The sequence below is a fragment of the Protopterus annectens genome, chromosome 3.part1, assembly GCF_019279795.1.
Source record: "Protopterus annectens isolate FY-2018-M chromosome 3.part1, PAN1.0, whole genome shotgun sequence".
Classification (NCBI taxonomy): domain Eukaryota; kingdom Metazoa; phylum Chordata; order Ceratodontiformes; family Protopteridae; genus Protopterus; species Protopterus annectens.
In genome coordinates, this window is record NC_056732.1 from 143,825,370 (window position 1) to 143,849,015 (window position 23,646).

General features: G+C 39.0%; 1 protein-coding gene across 2 annotated transcripts in view; it reads right to left on the minus strand.

Annotated features, from left to right (window-relative positions):
- MPP7 (MAGUK p55 scaffold protein 7) overlaps positions 1–23,646 on the minus strand; it is a 1,877,075-nt gene that overhangs the window by 139,970 nt on the left and 1,713,459 nt on the right. For both annotated transcript variants that reach the window (XM_044066673.1, XM_044066671.1), the window contains one exon: positions 5,758–5,838. In XM_044066673.1, the coding sequence (XP_043922608.1) occupies positions 5,758–5,838 (81 nt within the window). The remainder of the gene's footprint in view (positions 1–5,757; positions 5,839–23,646) is intronic.

Consider the following 23,646-nt stretch of genomic DNA (forward strand, 5'->3'; position numbering starts at 1 on the left):
TGCTTTATTTCCCTTCCCATTCCTGCTCCTTCCTGGGTCAGATGATGATCAGATTCCTGGCTTGCTTGCTTGGATGTCTGCTGCTGTTGATTCTTGGGAGTCCATCCATCTTCAATTAATTAACTTAAAAGTTAAGTAAGTCTCTTTTCCTTCTTCAGTCCAGACTCCTGAGAGTCTCTCCAGCTACTGAACTGAACACTGAATTGGACGCAAGTAACTAGGGTAGGGTTCAGTAACTTTAGTTCTTTCAAAGTTTTAAATTTCAATAAAAAAAAAAATAACACACACTCACACAGAATCCCTCCCTCTGCTGCATGCAGCATTATGCCGCAACCCAGGAGTCACAATTGCACTTACTTAGGCAAAGACAGCAATGTGTAGTATATTATTTTTACCTTCCTGATGGCTAGCCTAGCTAGCTGCCAGTGCCACTGTGACTCTGTCATCTCATTTATCCATGTACGTTGATGACATCACAGGGCACGCTGGCATTGATATCAGTGAACAAGCAGGAATTAAGAATAAAAATGAAAAATAAATCAAAATGTAGGACTAATCAGGAATTCATAACACCCTTTTATTTTGAGCCCTTAAGTGGTATTTACCACTAAATTTGGGACAGTGGAGAAGTTGGTGCCTCAGCATAAGTCAGTTTAGTATGGCTGTGATGAGGGAAGTCAGGACTGCAACAATGAAACATGAAGACTATGCTAAACTTCCATATTTTATCACTACTTTTTTCTTTTCTATATATGATTGTGCATATCTAACCCTACTATTCATCTAATCAGCCCCCGTGCTCCCATGATTTCTCACAACTCTACCTTTTCCATACATGACTGCACATCCCTAAGCCTATTATTCCACTATTTTTCTCCTTATGCAGTTTAAAGGACAACTATCTCTAGGAAGGAAAATGTACAGGTAATATTTTCATCTTTGTTAAATGCTTTGTGGTACAGTAGTTCCTGAAGTTTTCTCCTGCATGGAGTAGTAGCACTGCATTTTCCAATAGGTTACCACTGGAGGTAATAAGTAGTACTGGCATTGATGTGGTGACTGCCTAGGGGCTTCATTAGCTTTTAAAGTAATAACTACACTTTTGAAAGTAAAACTGAAGTACGTGTGCTCCGAATGTTACTGTCATGATATGAAGCAATGCTAGCTGTGCCAGGGAGAGTAGGGCAGTGCATGTGTAACATATGCTAGCATAGCTAGCTGGAGTTTTGTAAAGAATTTTATGTCATTTGACTATCACACTGACTTGTACTGATGCTTGTGTTAAAATTTATTTGTAAAGTTGCTGGTGTTAAAAATGCATCAACAGTGGGTCCTGCTGGACAGAAAAGAGATATACATATATGTCAGGCAGTATTACAGATAACTCTAGAAGGGAAGAGATTAATCTCAGTCCAGCTAATTTTGAAAAAGAGGTTGAAAAATTAAATGGGTTGGTTTAGGCCATAAATATTTTATCTTACAGGTTTGATTGCAGCCACAGACAAAAATGTCTGGGAAAACCAGGACTAGGAATCTTACTATATTGTCCTTAGGAATGAACTAACTACTACCCTGGAAGGGTGGACATTTTTGAAATCATTTTACAGCTTTTAGATGCTGGAACAGATCTTAGCAAAGCTCTGGGTGTGTACTGTACAAGAGTCAGGTGACCAGATGTGATATAATTCTATAATCAGCACTGAAATGATTCTTTAGATATTAGTAAGAGATATGATGGCACTCTCGCAGCAGCACTTTGTCTTCCGTAACATGACAGGAAAGATCTGTCACAGATATCTCACACAACTTCACACTTCATCTTGCCTTGCTGTAGTAAGTAACTTAACTAGGAAAAGGTAATTCTTTAGTCAGTCAGTGAAATACAGTGAGATTAGTTAAGTATTGTTTTTCTGCATCTGTGTGAATCTACCCAACTGTGTTATTTTTATATCGCCTGTGACTGAAATTGTGGTGTTTATTATAACTAGATATTCTATTATAATCTCTATATATTCTATTATAACTAGATATTCAGTATTCTCATGCTTTCTATTTTATTATTTATTATTAAATATTTCTATACCCATCACTGTGGGTGTTTTTTTAGAGAATACTTTTAACATCTTAAGAGTATTTATGCTTATTTTAGTGACACTGTCGCCACTCCTGGAAGTCTTGCTGCATTGGTCAAATTCTACCATTTGTATTAGTATTAATTTTACTCAGTATAATTAGGTACCCTTGTAAGAGCCTTAGAGTAGCAGTCCGGGCAGAGGGAGCACAGCTGGTAAATCTGTGCCAGGCTTTCCCAAGTGTGTGTGTGTGTGTGTGTGTGTGTGTGTGTGTGTGTCAGCTACTTGGAACAGGGACACAGATCTCCAAAGTGGTCAGTGTGGAGTCTTGTTTGGGGCCTGGAGAGAGACAAAGTCCAGCTCCAGGTCAGGAGTGTGCTCCCTGTGCTCTTAAGGGAAACTGTGCTTGTTGCAGAGGGCTGCATCTGAAAATACTGTGTGTATCCATTTCTGTTCCGAGCACCCGTCCCTCACATTGTTAGTGATCAGGATTGAAGCTCCTTGATTATTGGCCCAGAGTAGGGACCATGACAGTAACTTTCAGCAAAGATAGGAATCATCAATGTTTGGTAATAGTCCTTTAGTGCAATTGCTAAATGACCTGTGGACCAAAAGATTAATTAAATTTCATGAATGTTTCCTATTATATGATACACACTTCTTGAAAAAGACATGAAAAAACAAATTACTAATATCAATCTTAGTACTGCCTGCATTATCTTTATTAATCTAAAAAAAATAAAACTACAATTTTATATCTCCTGTTCCTTAAGCAAATGACTGAATGAATAAAGATACTATCTAGACATGGACAGCACAGATGCATCACATCTCTATGAACTGAGGCTCAACCCTAGCCTCCAGTTACCGAGTGAAGTTTGCATGTACTCTTCATGTCTGCATGGATATTCTCCTGGTTCTTCAATTCATCTCACCTTCAGGAAAGATGATGATGGACAGTTTAGAATCAACTGTCTATTTTTATATTGCATATCCTTGTCATTATTGATCCAGATTATGGCAAAGAAATATCCTCACACCAGCCCATTTACCCAGTTAACAAATGATAGCTGAATGAATGAACTAATAAATCCGTCTCATAGGTAAATGTATATCCTTGTATCTTTAGTCCCCTAACATATCCCTAATATTGTTTTTCAGCTCCTCTGTTAACTAGCATAGCCAACACAACAGCAATGCACTTCATACATTAATAAACTGATGTACATATATAATACTCAAACTACATTTTCGTGTTGACCTCCTGCATTCTCCTAAATGTTGACTCTTCTGCCTCTCGAAACAAAATTAAATTTTAATAAACCTAACTTAAAAATATTAAGCCGTAGAAAAATCATCTAGATGTGACAGCCTTTACTGTATGCCCAGGTATCATATGAATGCTAATATGAGCAGAAGGAATGAATGCAAACACCACTGCATGGGGAAAATCAAAATAACTGACAGCTCTGGTAATAAAATAAATAAAAATTTTCTATGATCCTACCTTCTGCAGTATCCTTCTCAAATAAAAATCTAAAGATTCTGGCACTATCTGGACTTGCTCAATAAAGCTACAATTCATGTAACTCTGCATCTGTAACACTGAGACTCTCTACACCAGTGATAAAGATCTGTGACAACAGTGTGATAAAAGACCCAATTACAGAGCTACCTCATCTCTCAACACATCTGTGGATATACGTAAGGCAGTTTGTTACAAAGCCTAGTGTCATGTACCTCAACGAGCAATATTTCTGGTTTACGTTGGGTCTTGAAAAACTTAACTACAAGGCATACACACTGCCTTCATCTTCAGCACATTAGCATTCATGCAACATGCGGAGGGATTCAGAAAAAGTGAAATCACTGAAAGAAGGATAAGCTAACGGACATCCTTCTTAAAAAGTCCTTGCATCTCTGAATACAAATAAATACAGCAGTTATCCGAGAAGCAAGGCTTAGTCGGACACATACTTTCTAAATCGATTACACATTAATCAGATATACTTGTACAGTTTCTGATAGCTAAAATAATTCAGGTTTAAACTGTTTAGAATGTATGCAGAAACTGCACATGCGTGTCTCAGTACAAAAGGGAATTACTATTAGCACCATCTTTCTCAATATACTTGCTTGAACTGTCATACAGACAGATAAAATAAGTAACAAACACAAATGATGAGGTACTAAATTATTTTAAGTGGTTAAACTTGAGAACAGACACCAGATGTAGCAAGACAACTGAACACACTTATACATAATGACATTACCAGAAATCTTTTTAATATCCAGATGCTTCTTAAGAGCTAAGATTTTAGTCACTGCTCTTAAATCATATAATTATACAGTCATGCTTTTAAAATACTTAATACTACATCTAACTGTAAACAAGTATTTTTTCTAGCTTGGCCATCTTTCCAAGACTGATGAAGTAAACTGCCAAATGTCCAACATACTTCTGTCAAGTATGTTTATATTATTTAAAAGTCTCTGAAGAACATATGCAGTTACGATGATTTTCTTCTATTGGTGAACAGAGGCTGCTGAATTTACTATACTGCTGCTGCAATAAAAGATTATACCCAAAGGAGTTTAATCCCGTGGATCTAAACAATGACAGTTACAGGTCTTGCTGCCGAGTCTGCATTCAAAACACTCAGTACTAAACTGTAAACATATTGATTTGTAATCAAGTGTTTTACAGCTTGGTAACTAACTACACAGTTTTGCAGAATAGAAGAAATAAAGCACAGAAGTTGAACTGTAATTTCACAAGTGAAAACAAGTAGATTTTCTTTTAAATAGTCCTGCAAACATCGCTGGGCATCCCATATCTCCAGCTTACAAGGCGTCTGCTCACACATCGTAGTAGAACAACGATGAAAATCAAAACATCAAAAAAAAAACTCATGTTTTTTTATAGGGGGACCAAGTCCTCTGGCACCCCCCTACATCCCAAACTAATTATGTATACCAACGCCAAGAATGCGCAGCAGTGAGGAAAGGGCAAATTCCCAATCCACAGTGTTCTAAGATCTCCCACAATGTAACACCGGCAGAAGTGATCAAATGAATATTCAATCACTTCTGCCAGTGGTAAACATGTTTGATATTACAAACATTCTATTATATGCAATTTTCCTCAACAAACAGCTATGACTGCAGGTGGAAAGTTTAAACAAGTTGTGCATCCAAGTCTTTGATCAATTGTTTTATGTTTTCATTTAAGCTAATAACTTAAGAAATATACTTAAGAGAAGACAGAATTGGACTGGATAAATGCAAATTAAATACATAAATAAAGACAAGCAACATACTTTACCCAAAACAAAAGATTGTCTACAGTTACATGTATGTAGGGGTATAACTGTAATGTGACCCCTTAAAATGCATTATGTCATTCCTTTTAAATATGTTAAGACAAAAAGAAATACAGAAGATGGAGGTCAAAATGGAATTTGTGCTGAAATGACTTAGTGTGGTAATAAGGAAAGACTTGTAGTGCTCTGAATTTCTTGTTCTTCTCTGACATCTAACAGCAAACTTCTATCCTTGAGAAGAACTCAATTATTACAATATTCAGGAAGTGCCTCTTCACTTGTACTACTACAAGAATGAGATTTTCAATTATGTTGGCAAATCAAACTTCCATGAAAAGTTTCATACAAATAAATATACTCACGTGGTACTGTCACTCCATAGTGCTGAGGATTACTCAGAAGTACTCTTCGCTTCAGCTCATTCAGTCCAACTCCAATAGGACCTAGAAAGGAAAAAAAAAAGTCTTCAGTCCAAGTGGGGTTTTTTTTGCATCCAATATGTGGCATCACGAAGAACAATTTGGATTCCTAGCTTGTCCTGGCCCTATCATCTCCATGCACCCTGCCCCACGTTCCTTTCCATTCCTTTAACATTACTTCCTCCAGGGAGAGCAACAGTACATGACAGGCAGCTGGGGCAGTGTGCCATCTATACATTCTACCTCAGCTATGATCTGTGCCACCACCTGTGCAGAATGCAATGAAACCGAGCAGGTGTACTCATGGACCTTAAATTTGCCTTTCTCATGATCTGCTGTGTCCCCATTACTTGTACTGAAGTGTTTAATAGTCAAACCCATCCACTACCTGGAGACATATAGCAGATATTAAACTGCTCATGTTTTCTCAACTTATCCAATTCCTATAGCAAACACGGCCCATCCTGAAACCCCATCAGTCAGCAATGCCGGATAATGCTGAGCTTCCGTGTTGGTGAACCTGCCAAGTTCAATGCAAGTCCTATCCCTTAAGCAACAGTATAAGAGGTAACAGCTGGACTATGGTTTAGCAAAACATAAAAGCAAATAAACTAAACCAACAAAAGTTACTACTTCCAACAGTCAACAAATATGTAACTCTGTATGTCTGATTTGAAACAGTTTGGCTTCATCAAAAAAGTGATTCCAAGCATGCAAAAGCAATGAACTTTTTAAATTCCATATGCTTCACTACAACAAATGCATTTAATCAAAAGATGGCATATGAATTATACACACAAAGTATCCCAATGGAGTTACAGGGAATAAATGGTAAAGATTAGCAGTTCATAGCCTTAAAATCAGTATCATACTGCCAGACATAAATTTACCATGGCTGCAGCAAAGCACAAACAAGCAAAGAACTTGATGACTAGGTACGATAGAGTATAAAATAGTAATGTAGAGAGGATGGTTGATCTCAGAAAGAGACAGTGTGTGTGTTTGTGTATATACGTACAGCAGGTTGAAGGAATGTGCATTTTGCCTGCATCCTGATCTCCTGTCTGGGTAGAGTCTGTATGGGTTTTCTCCAGGAACTCCAGTGCCCTCCCCCAAAAAAATTACCCTTACATTTGTGACACAGGTAATTGCTGAAAAGGGTCTTAGAAGGGAAAGCTCACTTACCCAGTTAAAAAAACAATAAAAATAAAATAAGTACTTGCCAGCCATATTACTGCAACAGTCACAAAACGAGACATCATTAGAAAGTCAGAAAAGCTAAGTGCCCAAAAATGTTTACCTGAGAAAGTCAAACATGGTAGTAGGAAACAGCATATCTTGGTAGACAGAAAGCTAGTATAGGCACCATACAGTTTAATTATTATAAGACATACATATTCTATAAGCAATTTAGTAACTGTCACCTTCATGAATATGTACTTTTTAGACTTGCTTAACTGAGTATTGAATGAATGTCAAATACCGTTTATAGTTTTATTATAACATTGAGTATGTACTGTAAAACTAAATGTGGCATATAACTGTGAAGGCCACGAATACGTGGTGCAGGTGAATACCATTTAGCACAAGGGGACAACAGTAAATGTAAACATAAATGAACAAAATAGGTCAGCTTCTTCTCATGACTTCTCAAACTGCTACAAGACTTAGTAGAATTTTAATGTTCAAACAGGTAAGGAATAATATTCATCAAGGGGGGGCCTTAAAGGGAAATAGACTGCTCAGGGGTGCCATGAGGCCTGATGCAATGGCAACACACTACTATGGTGGCACAGAGGGCTAAAGCCCCGACTATGACCAGGCAATGAAAGTTTGATTAGAGGATCACCGACTAATGGAGTGACAAGGAAGGATGGAGGTGTGTCCAGCCTGGTGAAGGAGGAGAGGTTGCAGGAGTACCCCCCATGATGTTCCTACTGAAGGATGTGATCATTCAGGGAAGGCATGGTCTAATGGGGGATAGGGTGGGAACTTGACTGAGCTCCCACTCTATGATGTAACCATGTAGCCAGGGAGGGGAGACATGGACGTTAATGTAACCTCCCTGGCAGATGATGGACAGCACCCCAGAACATCTTTGAGATCAGCGTCAGTCCTGGTTAAAATTATGGAGATAATACGGGGATGAATTGGAGTACTGGCATACCTGACAATAGATGTGGGACACTGGGGAGGATTTCCCAGTGTGATGCAGGGGAGAATATCACCCCCTTCCAAAAAAAGCTACATGCATTATACAAAAATAGCTAATTGGCTGATAAAGCTTTTAAGAAAATTGTTGAATAGGAACCAAAATTTCCCCTTGTCACCAAAACTTGAAGACCTAGCAACTATGAAGATTGCACTTGTCTTGCACTGCAAAACTGTGCAATGAATGCAGTATTAATTCCCTTTATAAAATGGCCTTTTGAAAACAAATGTTTTGAATGACTAAACTATGAAGCATTGTGCTCATGATTTCTGCACACATTACTACTAGCCCAATGTTTTGCCCAGTTCATCCAGTCAGAACATTCATTTTCATAAGCCCATCTTCTAAATGACAAAAAAGTACAGTTTTGTACCTACCATAAATGTAGATGTTCGAAGATCCACATTGCTGCAGTCCTTACACTTGGGTAGTTCGCTGTCCTCGGTCGGCCCGAATATCAAAGTATAAGGCTGACGTCGGTCAAGGCGCATTTGACTGACATCAGGACGTCAGGGTACAAATGCGCATGACCGACGTCATATCCTCAGTCTTTTCTTGCTCCAGATGCCAGAAGACCCTAAAAATAAAGGTCAAAACCAAAAGACAGCAAACAAACAAACAACCACCCTTGCACTAATTATATGTACAATATATACAATATACACAATATTTACAACCCAACCCACACAACCACCTCTAACTACAGAGGGGAAGGAGGGAGGGTAAATTGGACTGCAGCAATGTGGATCTTCGAACATCTACATTTATGGTAGGTACAAAACTGTACTATGTTCTTCATCTCACATTGCTGCAGTCCTTACACTTGGGTAGAATCCCAAAGCAGAGGTAAGGGAGGATGGCCAAACTATAAGGAAGCAGGAGCTGCCAAAATGCCCTGCAAAACAGCAGTGGCAAAACCAGCCCTGGATTTAGAGTAAAGTGGTAGGTGATAATGCCTAGAGAAAGTATGCACTGAACTCCAAGTAGCTGCCTCCAAAATATCCTTGGTTGCCACCCCTCAAAAAGCTGTCAAGTGGCAGTAGCCCTAGTGGAATGAGGCCTAATCCCAGCTGGAATCTCCTTGCCATGATGGGAATAACAGAAAGCAATGCAAAACCCAATCCACTTAGAAATAGTTTGTTTTGACACAGGCTTGCCCTGAGAACTCAAAGCAAAAGAAACAAATAACTGCTGAGACTGCCTGAACCCTTTAGTTCTGTCCAAATAATATCGCAACTGCCTGTGTACATCTAAAGTGTGCAAAATCTTTTCCCCTTTATTTTGGGGATTTGCATAAAAGTAGGCAAATGAATAGTTTGGTTTAAAGCCACACTAGAAACCACCTTAGGCATAAAGGAAGGATTAGTACGTAAAGATACCCTATCCTTATGGAAAATTAAGAAAGGCTCAACCGCCATAAGGGCCTGCAATTCAGAAACCCTTCTTGCAGAGGTAATGGCCAACAAAAAGGCAGTCTTCCATGATAAATATTTCAACTCAGTAGTAGCTGCAGGCTCAAAAGGTTGTAGAGTGAGTTTCTCCAACACAAAATTGAGATCCCAAGCAGGAGTAGGAGCTCTACGTGGGGGTCTTATATTCTTTGCCCCTCTAAGAAATTGCTTGAACAAAGGATGAGAAAACAATGGTGGGTCACAGTCATAGTGAGCTGAAATTGCTGCAGCATGAACCTTAATAGAAGAGAAGGACAAACCTTTGTCCAGTAACTCAGTAAGATATTGAAGAGCCATACTTAAATTAGGCTCAGAAACATCAAAATCCTTTGCTGCACTCCAAAATAAAAATCTCTTCCATTTATCTGCGTACACTTTCCTTGTACTAGGCCTTCTAGCTTCCAAAATCACATTCAAAACTTGTTGTGGAAGTTGAGACCCTCTATGGTTCAAAACAGAATATGCCAGGCTGTTAGGTGAAGAGAGTGAAGTTTGACATTGAGCAAATGACTGTCCTCCTGGGACAACAGGTGTGGAATCAAGGCAAAGGCCATGGAGGCTTCCGTACCAGACTTCTCAGTAATGGGTACCAGTGCTGTCGAGGCCAATCTGGAGCTATTAAAATCATCCTTGGCTTGTCCTGTCTGACTTTTAGAAGTACCTTTGGGAGGAGAGGCAGAGGTGGAAAGGCATACACATGAAGATTGCTCCAATTGAAAGAAAGAGCATCCACTTTCCAAGCTGTGGGATGAAACCTTTTCGTGCAAAACTTTGGCAGCTGATGGTTTAGTGGAGAAGCGAACAGATCTATGTCTGGAGTTCCCCATGACACTGTCAATTTCTGAAATACATGAGGATCCAATTTCCACTCGTGGGGATCCATAATTCGCCTGCTCAACACATCTGCTAAGGAGTTCTGTGCTCGGCAGAAACCTTGCCTGAAGATTGAGCTGTAAACTGAGAGCAGTCTCCCACAAAATCATTGCTTGCCTGCATAGAGGATACAAGAATGTGTTCCCCTTGCTTGTTGATGTACCACATGACAGTTGTGTTGTCTGTTAGAATCAACACCTGCCCTGGAAGAAGTAAATCCTTGAAAGCTATTAATGCAAACTGGACTGCTAACATCTCCTTCAAGTTGATATGTAGATGTTGTAGTCTGGCAGGCCACTTGTCTTGTATCCACTTTCCATTTAGATGAGCTCCCCAAGCTTTGTCTGAGGCATCTGTCGTTAAAATCTGACTCGCCTCTGGCCGGGTCACAGAGAGTCCCTTGTTTAGGTGACATTCCTGAGCCCACCACAAAAATTCCTTTTGAATGCAAGGTATTATTTGAATGACAGTGTCCAGATCCTGGCAGTGCTGTGTCCATACATTTTTGAGATACCATTGCAGCTTCCTCATATGCAGTTTGGCATTGGGAAGCACCAGAATGCAAGATGCCATGAACCCTAAGGCTTGAAGGACTGTCCTTGCAGTCAGCCCGGACTGATGAGATAGTTGATGGAAGTAAAGGGAAAGATTCTTTTGTTTGTCCGGGGTTAAAAGGCCATCTGGGATGCTGTATTCAGTCTTACACCCAGAAAGCACATGTCCTGAGAGGGTACTAGACTGGACTTTATTTCGTTCACAGAATACCCCAGGCATCTTAGCACTGCTATCACATATTCCAAATGATGAAGAAGCTCGTCCCTTCCTTGAGCCAGAATCAGGCAATCGTCCAAATAAGGATAGATCTGTATTCCTTTTAGCCTGAAGAAAGCTATCACTGGAGCCAGAACTTTCGTGAACACTCTGGGCAGTAGATAAGCCAAAGGGCAATGCAGAGAACTGATAGTGAGAAGTCCCAGCTCGAAAACGCAGATACTTCCTGCAACTTAGTCTGATAGGAACATGAAGGTAAGCCTCCTTGAGATCCAAAGTTACCATCCAATGATCTTTGCCCAGCAGAGGTAAAAGCTGTTGTAACGTCAACATTTTGAACTTGGGAATGTCCAGATAAGTGTTGAGGATAGATAAATCCAAAATTGGTCTCCACGTGTTCCCCTTCTTTGGTACTAGGAACAGGCGAGAATAAAATCCTAGGCCCACTTCTGGCATAGGGACCGGCTGTATGGCCCCTATTTGGAGTAACAGAGAAATTTGCTTGTGAGCCTCTATTCTTTGTTGAGGAGGAACGTCTGGCATGCCTTTGAAAGGAGGCAAGGTATGGAAATAAAACCTGTAACCGTGGTGTATGATATCCAATACCCATCTGTCTTGGGTAATTAAACTCCAATTTTCTTTGAAAAGTGCCAACCTTCCTCCCAAAGGTGCTGCCAGGCGAGAAGGCTCTGGCAGCTGAAAAGGTAGGTCATTGGGTCTGTTTACGAAAGGACTGACCCCTGCCCTCACCAAGACTGTGCAGGAGAACTCCCTGTTCTAGGCCTGAAAGAGCCCTGAGCTCTGCCCCTACCACGTCTAGATCTACCCCTAGACTGGGAATCATAAGAAGGATACGTCCACCCCTTAGTAGGCCAATTTCTACTAAACTTTGGAGGCTGAACCTGCAAAAAATCTTTAACAATCTGCATAGACTTAGCCTTGTCTTCCATTTCCTTTAAAACTGCCTCAACAGGAGAACCAAACAACACATCAGATTGTAAAGGAGCATCTAAAATCCTTGTTTTAACATGGTCAGATAAATTTTGATCCCTCAGCCAGGCGTGCCTGCGAAGAACTGACCCAGTGGCAGCCACCCTAGACGAGGCTTGTACAGCATCAAAACCACATTGCAAAGAATGCTTACCCACCTGTTCAGAAACATGTACTAAATCTTGTAACTCTTTACAATCAATACCTTCCGCCAGAGCATCAACCTTAGACCTCAATTGTGAAAGGAGATAGTTTTGGTATTTCAACATGTGAAACTGGCAATTCAAAGCCCTCATAGCTAGAGTGGAAGAAGTATAAACTTTCTTTCCCCATCTATCCAAGGCCCTGGCCTCTTTATCTGCAGGAACCGGATTCTTGACAACAGAAGCCTTAACACCTTTAGGCCCCTGGCTAACAGTTTCTGGGTCTGCCCTAGGACTCTTAAAAGATACTTATGAGCTTCAGGCACCCTGTAATACCTATCCGGTTTAACAGGAGCAGGAGGCAAAGAATCAGGATTAAGAGAAGCCTCTGTAAAAACATCTTCCACTACATCCAAAACAGGAGGTATAGCCAAAGGCCTATGCTGGGGTAAAACAAAATTCCCTAAGCCTTTTCCTGGAATCAGAGAAGTCCTGACCTTCCCACTTAAAATGCTCCCTCATGGAATGAAGCGTTTCTGAAAAGAAAAATCCTCAGGAGGAGAAGCAGAAGGAGTAGAATCATCCACATCAGAATCAGAATAAGGAGAGTACTCCTGCAAGTCTTCAGCCGAAGACTCTGAAACATCGAAGCCTGCTCAAAACTCCTAGCTCAGGCTCCACCCTAGGTCTCTTATCAGGAGGGGCAAAGAACCCTAATCAAAGTAATCAAATCTTCTGCCATTTTAAGCATATGCTTCTTGGGCACAGTTCCTGAAGAACTAGGGGTGACACCAACTGAAGCTAAACCTGGCCTGCCTCTGGGAGAAGCCTTGGAAACAGAAGGAGAGGGCCTAACCACCCTAGGCAGGGAGGGGAGTATAGTAACCTGAGAAGCCCCATCACCCTGACCTGCCTCCTGAGAGGCCACATCCTGCAATAGCAAAGTCTCTCCCTGGGATCCCAAAGAAACCTCCGGTGGAACCACCGGCTCCACCGACACCTCTAAAGAACCGGCGTCCTGTACGGACAGTTCTTCTAGCCTAGGCTTAACTGCTTTGTCCTTGCGCTTCTTCGAAGAAGCGGCCGGAGCATCCGACGGCATTTTATAATTGCACCACTTCCCGAAGACTAACCTGGCACAATCTAATCTCCTCTTTATAGTGCGCTTATTGAATCTAGCACAAGAGCGACACCCAACAACGTCGTGCTCAGGCCCTAAACAAGGAATACACAAAGTATGATAGTCTCTATGCGGTATCTGTTTCCCACAAGAAATACAATTATTCACTTTTTCTGACATCCGGTAAACCACTGAGGCAAGAAAAAACTAAAATATTCCCCAACGGGATACTTAGCCAACTTTGACTCGGTCTGAAACTCTGAAATCGAAAAATTTCAGAACGCCAACCGGCACTTGCAATACTGCTTCTGCATCGGACCATGCGGCAAAAAAGACTGAGGATATGCCGTCGGTCATGCGCATTTGTACCCTGACGTCCTGATGTCAGTCAAATGCGCCTTGACCGACGTCAGCCTTATACTTTGATATTCGGGCCGACCGAGGACAGCGAACTACCCAAGTGTAAGGACTGCAGCAATGTGAGATGAAGAACATCATTTAAGTCAAGTTTCCTATAGAAACAGCACAGTGAACAGAAATCTCTCTTTGTGCAGCAATCCCTGAAGTTAATAACAGTAAATGCACATGGGATATGGGCTCTGCTCTCAAAATGCATATTCATCACTGCATCTGTGCCATTCAGTTTAAACAAGACCATTTAGTTATGCCAAATTCAGTAGATGTCCACCATCATCCAAAACATAGGGATACTTTTAATACTGGTACTATTAACTTAGAAAGTTGACAGAAAAAGATGATGTGAATTAACATGTCATTTTCTGAAGTATATAACTTCAGTGATTCAGAAACAAAACAGAACTTTATTTTTTTGCATCCCTTTGTGTGGGGGTTGGATTGTTGGACTGCTCAACTTCAGCGATTACCAAGATATCACTGACTGCAAGCCATTACTTTTTCAACAAAAAAAATTGCAGTTTTAGGAAGCATGCAATTTTTTGAGCAAAAATAGGGTACTGCCATATAAATTAGGGAACGTTGAGAGGTACAGCATTATTATGGATACAAAAGGAAAAGAAGCACATTTATCTAAGCATTACACTTTAATAGAAGGCCTAAATTTAACTTTTAGCCATTTTTATTTCCACTTTGCATTTTTAACCGCCAGGAAGGCCTGATGACATCTGAAAGTCAACTACTGGTGAACTCACACTTCAGTGTATGGAAGACACTATGACGTCATACAAAAGGAAAAACATATTCAAGAATTCTGTTTTGTAATGTGAACACTAACAGATACTTGCATGTGCTAACACTACTGTTTGAGTCTCTACGTAGTGTCAAGAGATATTAGGTTAAATGCTGGAATATTCCCCAGTGGGAAATACTTTCATAAATTCTAAGCCTGAGAGACAAATACATTCCACTGGAGAAGTCAGAAAGCATTCTATTTTGAAAATCAACTGCTAATTGAAACCAGAAGCCAGACAAGTACTTGATACAGTATCCCTCCCTGTTTGGCTCTTGTTTCTGTCTGCTGGCACACAAATGAAAACTGAACAGACACACATGCACATACTACATATGTTTGTGTACATCACTGCCTACCTCACTTTGGATACAAACACTTCTCTACTATATTACTGAAACCTTTTCACTGATTTGGATAATCGACACACTGCATCTCTCTCTCTCTCTTTCCTCTGAAGCTGATGTACTTCAGTTTCTTCTGTTATTCTTAGTACATTTTTTATTTATACTTAGATGATAAGTATCCCACAGATTTTTTAATGTATTTCTTACATGCTTCGCTATCTCTGCTGGATGGAACATATACACAGTGTTTATATTTTTATCATGAAATCGTGTATGTACATATAAAACTAAATGTGTGGACTCACTAGAAAGCTGTGAAGATCAGTGTCTAAAGACTGTATTCCTAGTTTAAAACAAATACTATCCTTTATTTAATGAAGCTTTTCTCCCCTGCTTCCCATTTCTAAATGGACATTCTAGAGTTAACAAACCTAATATTAATAATATTTGTACACGTATTACATATGTATGTATGTACTCATTTTCACTAAGAATTTTGTCTTTGTACAATGTAAGCAAATTTAACTTGAAGAATCTCATTGTGTAGTAACTTCATCCAGTGAAATATATGCCTGCCTGTGCTGGAAATTAATTTTTGACACCCCCCCCCCCCCCCAGAAAGAGTTGTCATTGCACTCTAAGGACTACTTACTAAGCTGATAAATGTCCTTTCTCTTGTTCAATAGATTACACACTGTATATGCCAGTAACTTAGTCCTCCTGGCAGACAGGTTTCTGCATTCAGGAAATGAAAGAAAACCTGTTCTACTTTGTACTTGCTATAAACTAATTACTCTGTTATAATTTGACATGAGGGTGGAAGGCTAGTTTGCTTCCCTCTGCTACCCCGTATTCCCAGCCATCCCCCCTTACTATACTATTATACTTCTTACACACACATTACACTTACGACACATATTCCCTAATCTTCCCAAACAACCTTACTAGTATCATACAAACAGTCCTGTTTCTTTTTACCAAATTCCCAACCCCCATTTAATATTTTGGCACCATTCCCAACTACTTTTCTCTCTCCCATACTGCCCTGTACTATAAACATTCATGGTTACACCCCTTCCTAACAGCACCTATCTCTTCTACACTGTATCTTCTACTTTTCCCAAATAAACCTTCACTTCTTCCTATTTTAACTACATTCTCAAGTTCTAGCCTTTTAAGCCCCCTATTCCTTACATTCCTGAAGCTACTAGGACAACCTGTCTTCCTTCATAGAAAATACTTCTATCCTACCTCACCTCTATCAGCTTTCAGACTCCACCACCACTAAATATCCTTCTACCCTGCAACTTCTTATTACTTCTTGATCCCTACTTCCCCACTACCCGTCACCTATAAGATACATACCCTTTTATTTAATCATGCTACTACTCAGCTTATCTTCTATTCCTTACTTATTCAAGCTACTACTCAGCTTATCCTCTGTTCCTCACTTAATAATGCTACTACTCAGCTTATCCTCTATTCCTTACTCAGCTTATCCTCCGTTCCTTACTTAGTCATGCTACTACTCAGCTTATCCTCTATTCCTTACTTAATCATGCTACTACTCAGCTTATCCTCTATTGCTAACTAAATCATGCTACTACTCAGCTTATCCTCTATTCCTTACTTATTCAAGCTACTACTCAGCTTATCCTCTGTTCCTCACTTAATAATGCTACTACTCAGCTTATCCTCTATTCCTTACTCAGCTTATCCTCCGTTCCTTATTTAGTCATGCTACTACTCAGCTTATCCTCTATTCCTTACTTAGTCATGCTACTACTCAGCTTATCCTCTATTCCTTACTTAATCATACTACTACTCAGCTTATCCTCTATTCCTTACTTAGTCATGCTACTACTCCGCTTATCCTCTATTCCTTACTTAATCATGCTACTACTCAGCTTATCCTCTATTCCTTACTTAATCATGCTACTATTCAGCTTTTCCTCTATTCCTCTCCTACTACTGGGCCATCTTCCATCCTACAATGACTCTATAACAGCTCTCAACATCTCTCCAACTCTGTCCCAACCACCTATTCATACTTTCTCCCTACACTCTCCAGATATACACTAAACCTATTTAACAACCCTCCTCACCTTTACATCAAATATAGACTGATTAATTCCATTTTAACTCAAACAAAAATAAAATTAAGTGGAAACATACTCTCCATCAATAATTCCCCAGTATACTGAAATCCTAGAAGGAGACAATCACCCTAATCCTGGCCTCTCCTATCACAATGAACATCAAAACAATTCTTTGCCACACACACTGGTCTGTCCCTACAACGGACAACCCTCAACCACGGTAATCTACTTCTGCTGCTATAAATGTTAAGACGTATAATAAATAATATATATATATATAACAAAATTGCTGATCTACATGCCCGAATTATCCAACATAAACCTGATATTCTCAATGCAGCTGAAACTTGGCTGAAACCCAGCATAAATGACTCATAATTTATATCTCCTGGCTATAATATCCACATACACAGGAAATGTGGTGCTATTGCTTTAGCATTTCCCAACAACTACCACATTTCTCTTTACAACAACCCAATATCAAATTTCAATCCAGCAGAGCTTCTTATTACAAATTATAAAGAAATATATAATACTGTTCTTTACAACCCTCTTGGCGACAATACAGCTATACTGGAAGATATCCTACAATGAATATCCATAACAATTTCACAAGACAGAATACTACTCGGTGATGTGAATGCCAGTTGGTTGGACATAAACTCTTAACTCCCCTACATCTAGTGTGAACTTAAGTTTCACACAACTAATTAATAGCCCCACATATTATAGCAAGACAACAAATTCCCTATTAGACTGGATCCTAGTATCAGACCCTAGCAAATGCACCACCTGCCCGATGGTCTCAGTGATCATCTCCCAATCTATATTTATGCAAACAAGAAAGCAAAAATAATCAAAACAAAAAGAGCAGCACCAAAGACATTTGAAGTGAAATAAGGCAAAGGCATCCTGGCATGGAAAATTGTGCAATACAAAAAGTAAGAAAACAATGAGGAAAAGTAGAAAAGAGGATTAGTAATGGAAAAGTTAAAGAAATAGAAACTGAGGTTATGGAGTACCTGCAAAGTGAAGGATTTAGTGTAGAAAATATAACTCAGAAAACATTACAGCAGGATACAGCAACGGATCCTCAAATTAAGGTGAAACCAGTGGGGCAGGAAACATCTGATCAGTTGCCAGATGAAGATACTTTGAAGCTGTCCATAGGAAACCAGTTTAAACGTCCAGCTGGAGTTGCACAGCAAGGGAAGGAATAGGAAACTATGGCAACTCTGATGCATCCAATGTTGTGAAGTGATAGGCCACTGAGTTCCCATATGAAAGAGCAATGGGTGACACAGGATGAAACCAGAGAGAATCTGACATAGGAAGATGCTGTGGAACTACCTATAGAATGCCAACAGGAAATGGAGAACAAAAATATTCCCTCAGTTTAGAGGAAAATGATCTAAGAGAGGAGCTGCTTGATTTAATAGAGATGGACAGATATATTAAGACCACTGAAAGAAACAAATTACAGAAAGTCAATAAAACCCCAAAAGTTAGAAGTCTGATAAAACAAATGAACACAGTAATTAGGATTGTCCACAGAAATTAATGTGATATAACACAAGTAAATAGGATATACTACTGTGCAGCTAAATTAACAACAGATAAAGTCTTACCACAAAAATACAGGGTAGTAAGGGAAAAGAAGGGGAGAACTCGAATGCCATCATGGAACTATTGAATATGGAAAACTATAAAGCAATTAAGACAAGATGTGTCACTGTTAGAAGAGTATAGAAGACGGAACAGATCAACAAAACTGCTCAGAAAGGTCAACATGCTAAAAGCAACGCACAGTATCAGAAAAGATCAGGATCTATTGTGCACCATCACAAATAATAAACTAAAAATATCAGCACAGGCAGAAAACAATTAGAAGATATGTAGATAAATATAAGTAAGCAATTTATTGATGACCGAAAAAAGTTTTAAAGAGAATTGGGAAGCAAGGCAAAAGGAATCAAAACAGCACCAAAAAAAAAGAAGAAATAGATACATTTTGGAGAAATATTTATGAAAACCCTGTGGAATGTAACAAAGATGCTAAACGGATAGAAGTAGGAAAAGAAAGAAGAAGAAGTTCAAATGTACAGGATATGCAATGGGATGAAGCAATGGCCAGCGAGATTGAAACAAAGTTAAGAAAAGCTAAAAATTGGAAAACCCCAGGCCCAGATGCAGTACCTAATGTCTGGTTAAAAGTATTAACATCTTTACATGAAGATTTAGAAATGAGTAAGAAATATTTATATGCACACCCTGAGCAGATACTGGCCTGGCTAACAACAGGAAAAACAATACTCCTACTTAACAGCGAACCTGCAAGCTATCCTAAAAACCGTAGACCAATAATTTGCCTTCTGATGATGTATAAACTATGCACTGCAATTAATGCTGACAGAGTTTATAATCATTTAGTAGAAAACTCAATCATAGCAATAGAACAAAAGTGTAATAAAAGAAAGTCATATGGAACAAAGGATCATTTGATGTTAAAGTCATAATGTAGAACTGTAAAAAGGGGAAGAATCTAAGCATGGCATGGATAGGCTATAAAAAAGCATTTGACAGTATCCCACGTTCATGGATAAGAGAGTGCTTAAAAATGTGTAAGATACACCCCACACTGACAGATTACATTACAGTAACCATGAAACAGTGGCGAACTAGTCTGCGGTTAAACCATAATAAAGGACAAATTATTACTCTAGGGACAAAAATTCAAAGGGGGATATTCCAGGGTGACTCTTTTACCGCTGTTCATTTGTCTTGCCCTTAACCCATTAAGCTGCCTACTTAACAGATTAGGTCATGGCTGTAATTTGGCTCCTAGAAAATAAATTGTAAAGACTTCTCATCATCTTTTTGTACATGATTTCAAGCTTTATAGTTCATCAGATGAGAAACTGAAAGCACAACTGCAAGCAGTCAAAACTTTTTCAGATGATATAAGAATGTCCTTTGGTCTTGATAAATGTGCAAAAGCAACTTTTAAAGCAGGAAAGCTGCAGCACCAAGAAAACATTAATTTGGGACAGGAATGTGATATAAAAGAACTTGAGCAAGAGGGAGAATTATAAATATTTAGGAACTGATGAAGGTTCAACAATAAAACATGAACACGTGTAAAAACTCAGTAAAGAATATTTTAGAAGGCTTAAATTAATACTAAAAACAACACTGACATCTAGGAACAAAGTCCAAACTATAAACCACTTTGCTCTTCCTGTCCTAACTTACAGTTTTGGAGTGACTGACTGGCCCCAAAAGGTGCTGGACAGTGTGGGCAGGAAAACAATAAGGATGATTCATGTTCATCAAATGATTTACAAAAATCACTGCATACCCAGACTAATGTATTCACTGTTCTGAAGGGGGTATTGGCCTCATCGAAACTGATTACATGTATAGATTGCGATAGTGGGACTGCATACATATCTGCTGACCTCACAAGACCCAGATGTAGTGAATGTTTTGAAAGGAGAGGAGAACAAGTCTAAGATGACTTCCCTGCTTAGTTTAGCAGAAGCATATCGGCATCAAGCAGGAATGGAAATCAAACCAGAGGTAGATAAAAATCAGGTAGCAAATGAATGTCCCAAGAAAACAAAAGAAAGAACATAAGGTGAAGGATCAGATGAGAAGGGAAGAAATGTGAAAAATGCATAAATATAGTTGCAAGTATAGGAAACTCTTGGAACAACCTCATGTTGATCAGGATCAAATGCAGGAATGGTTAAGGAGTGGTATATTTAAACCAAAAGATGAACGGCTAATATTGGCGGCTTAAGATAGTGGACTAAGTACACGTTGGTTTCCAAAGTCCATTGAACATATGGGAGAAACAGACAAATGTAGGTTTTGTAAAACAGAACTGGAAACAGTTGCACATCTTGTTGATGGTTGTGATATACCTATGGCAGGACTGTATAATGAAAGGCATAGCAATGTAGCAAGACTACTGCATTGGGGATTGTGCAAATATTATAAAATTGAAGTAGCTGAAAAACACTGTAAACATGAGACACAAAGCATCACAGAAAATGACGAAGTTTATATCACATGGGATCATCCATTACCAAGAGTACAAAAAAATAGATGCCTGAAAACCAGATAGGGTAGTCCATGACAAGAAGATACAAGTAGCATTGACTATTAAAATCACTACACCCAGTGACTGCAGTGTCTTGCGTACAGAGAGACACAAAGTCATAAAGTACCAGGATTTGCAGGCAGAAACGAGGGCAATGTGGAAGAAAGATACCCAGACAGTTCCAGTAGAGACTGTGTGACATACTTGTCAAGCAGAACACCTCACTGACCCTCTTCAAGAGGAATCTTGATGAGTGGATGGGAAATAGAAAGTTCACCCCGGGGATCACTCCAATGGCTTTCTTGATAGAGGCACTGGGAACTAACATCGGGCAGCACAATGCCAGGGCACTTCTATGGGCTAGGCTTGTAAAGGCTCCAGGGCCATTAGCCTAATACACACCTATGAACCACCATTAGCAGGAATAACGGGTCATAAAAAAATAATTTGCAGTCATACTCAGATGTGTTATCGATACATGTAACAACATAAGAATTGAAGGAGGAGTCATTACTGGGCACATTGCGGATGCTGTGAAGAGCACTTCTGGCTAACATCAAGGATTGAAACAATACTAATTTCATGAACTTTAATTATACCTTCACTTAGGAATGGAATCCATTCCCATCATGGTATTAGAAACCCAAAAGACTTGGGGAAATTAAAAAGAGCTAGACATCTCATACATCAAGTAAAAACAGCATGTTTATAAAACAACATGCAACCTTTCCAAGCTTAGCACAGAAATTTTCATTACTAACATAAAATCTATTGACTGGAACTTCCTGAAAATCCACTCCTTAGATGATGCTGTAAATGAATTCAGTACAAATTTTCTAAATATCCTTGTACCTCCTAGAAGGAAGAGACTAAAAACAAATAATTCAATTTGGCTATCTAAAAAGAATGCTAATGCAGGACAGAGAAAAAACATGGAAAGAATGGCAAAAATATAAACCACCACAATATCTTGAAAGCTTCAGAATGCTTTGCAATTGTACTAAAAGGCAAATTAATGAAGACAAAAAGTATGCTATAACAACTTTTAGAACAACAGTAAACACAACCCTAAAAAAATCTGGACAGGCATTAAAGAAATCATGCATCCTGGCCATAAATTCAACCCTAACCCCTCTCCCAATAACTCTGCACTCAAAACTGCAATCCAGTTCAACTTTTATTTCCTAGATAGTATGGCACCTCTAACCAAGGATTCCTCAGCATCTAATTCTAACCCTGCCCAGCATCTACATGTCACCACATTTACTTTCACGTTCAAACCTGTGCACACATCCAATATAAAACTACTCAAACTCAAACCATATTCTGCTTCAGTCGATGATCTTCCAAGCAAATTCCTTAAAGTAGCAGCCAATAGCATTGCCTACCCTATCTCAATCCTTCTAAATGGGTCAATCCAGGAATCTCATGTTCCCTCTCTCTCACTGGAAAAAGTCACCCATGATCCTCTGCACAAAGGAGGAAATTCAACAGGCGTTACTAACTTTAGAGCTATAGCAATCTTATTCCCCTCTACAAAATACTTGAAAAATGTATTCAAAAACAATTGCTAGACTATCTTCAACAAGATGACTTCCTAGCAAAAAGCTGACTCTGTTCTTGCTCAACACCTGGATAAACTATATCCCTAAATGTCAACAAATACCTGTTCATAACTTACATCTTCTTACTTTCCCTTCTTTACTCACTTCCTTATTTCTAGCAATTTCCCAGTCCTGGCTTTCCCTCTAAATATACCATAAGCCTGCTTTTCTCTCACTTCGTATTACAATTTCTCTCTGCATTATACTAACTTACCCTTAAATTCTCTATAAACTGGCTAAAATGTCTCTATTAAATCATTGTCAAATAACTTATATCTATTCTTAACAAATGCTTTCATATTATGTTTAATATTGCATAATCTAAATTGTATTTTTTTTGTATTATTTTTAAAGACTATAAAATTGTTGTTCTTTAAATGTTTTGCAATACTTTTTTGAGTTTTTCTTCCTCCACCTACGCTAAAAATGGGCTCCTACCCAGTCGGACTTTGCTGATAATCAAATGTCAATAAATAAATAAAAATGTATATGTGCATATAAGAAAATATCTAAATTGATTTATCTCTATTTATATCTATCTATAAACAGTAAATACATATATTACAATAGATATTGTGGTAAAACTCCTTACAGAAAGGGCAATCTGTACATCGGCACCCTGATTGGAGAATGAACGTTCTACAGCAGGGTGTTAATGTACTGGTAATGCGTGATGGAAAACAAGTCTACCACTTCATGGCAGCATATTAAGCTGCTGTGGGGCTTGGACTGAAAGAAAGCTAATGGCCACCATTATTTTACACTTGCTAAGCAGCACTTTTGCTGTTTAGCAAGTGGGGAAAAAAAAAAAGAAACAGAAAAATGTGTGTATATTTATGTCTGTGTGCACATGCATGCATGAAAGTGAAACTGAAATTGAACGAGCCATTATTGAACACTTGCTAAGCAG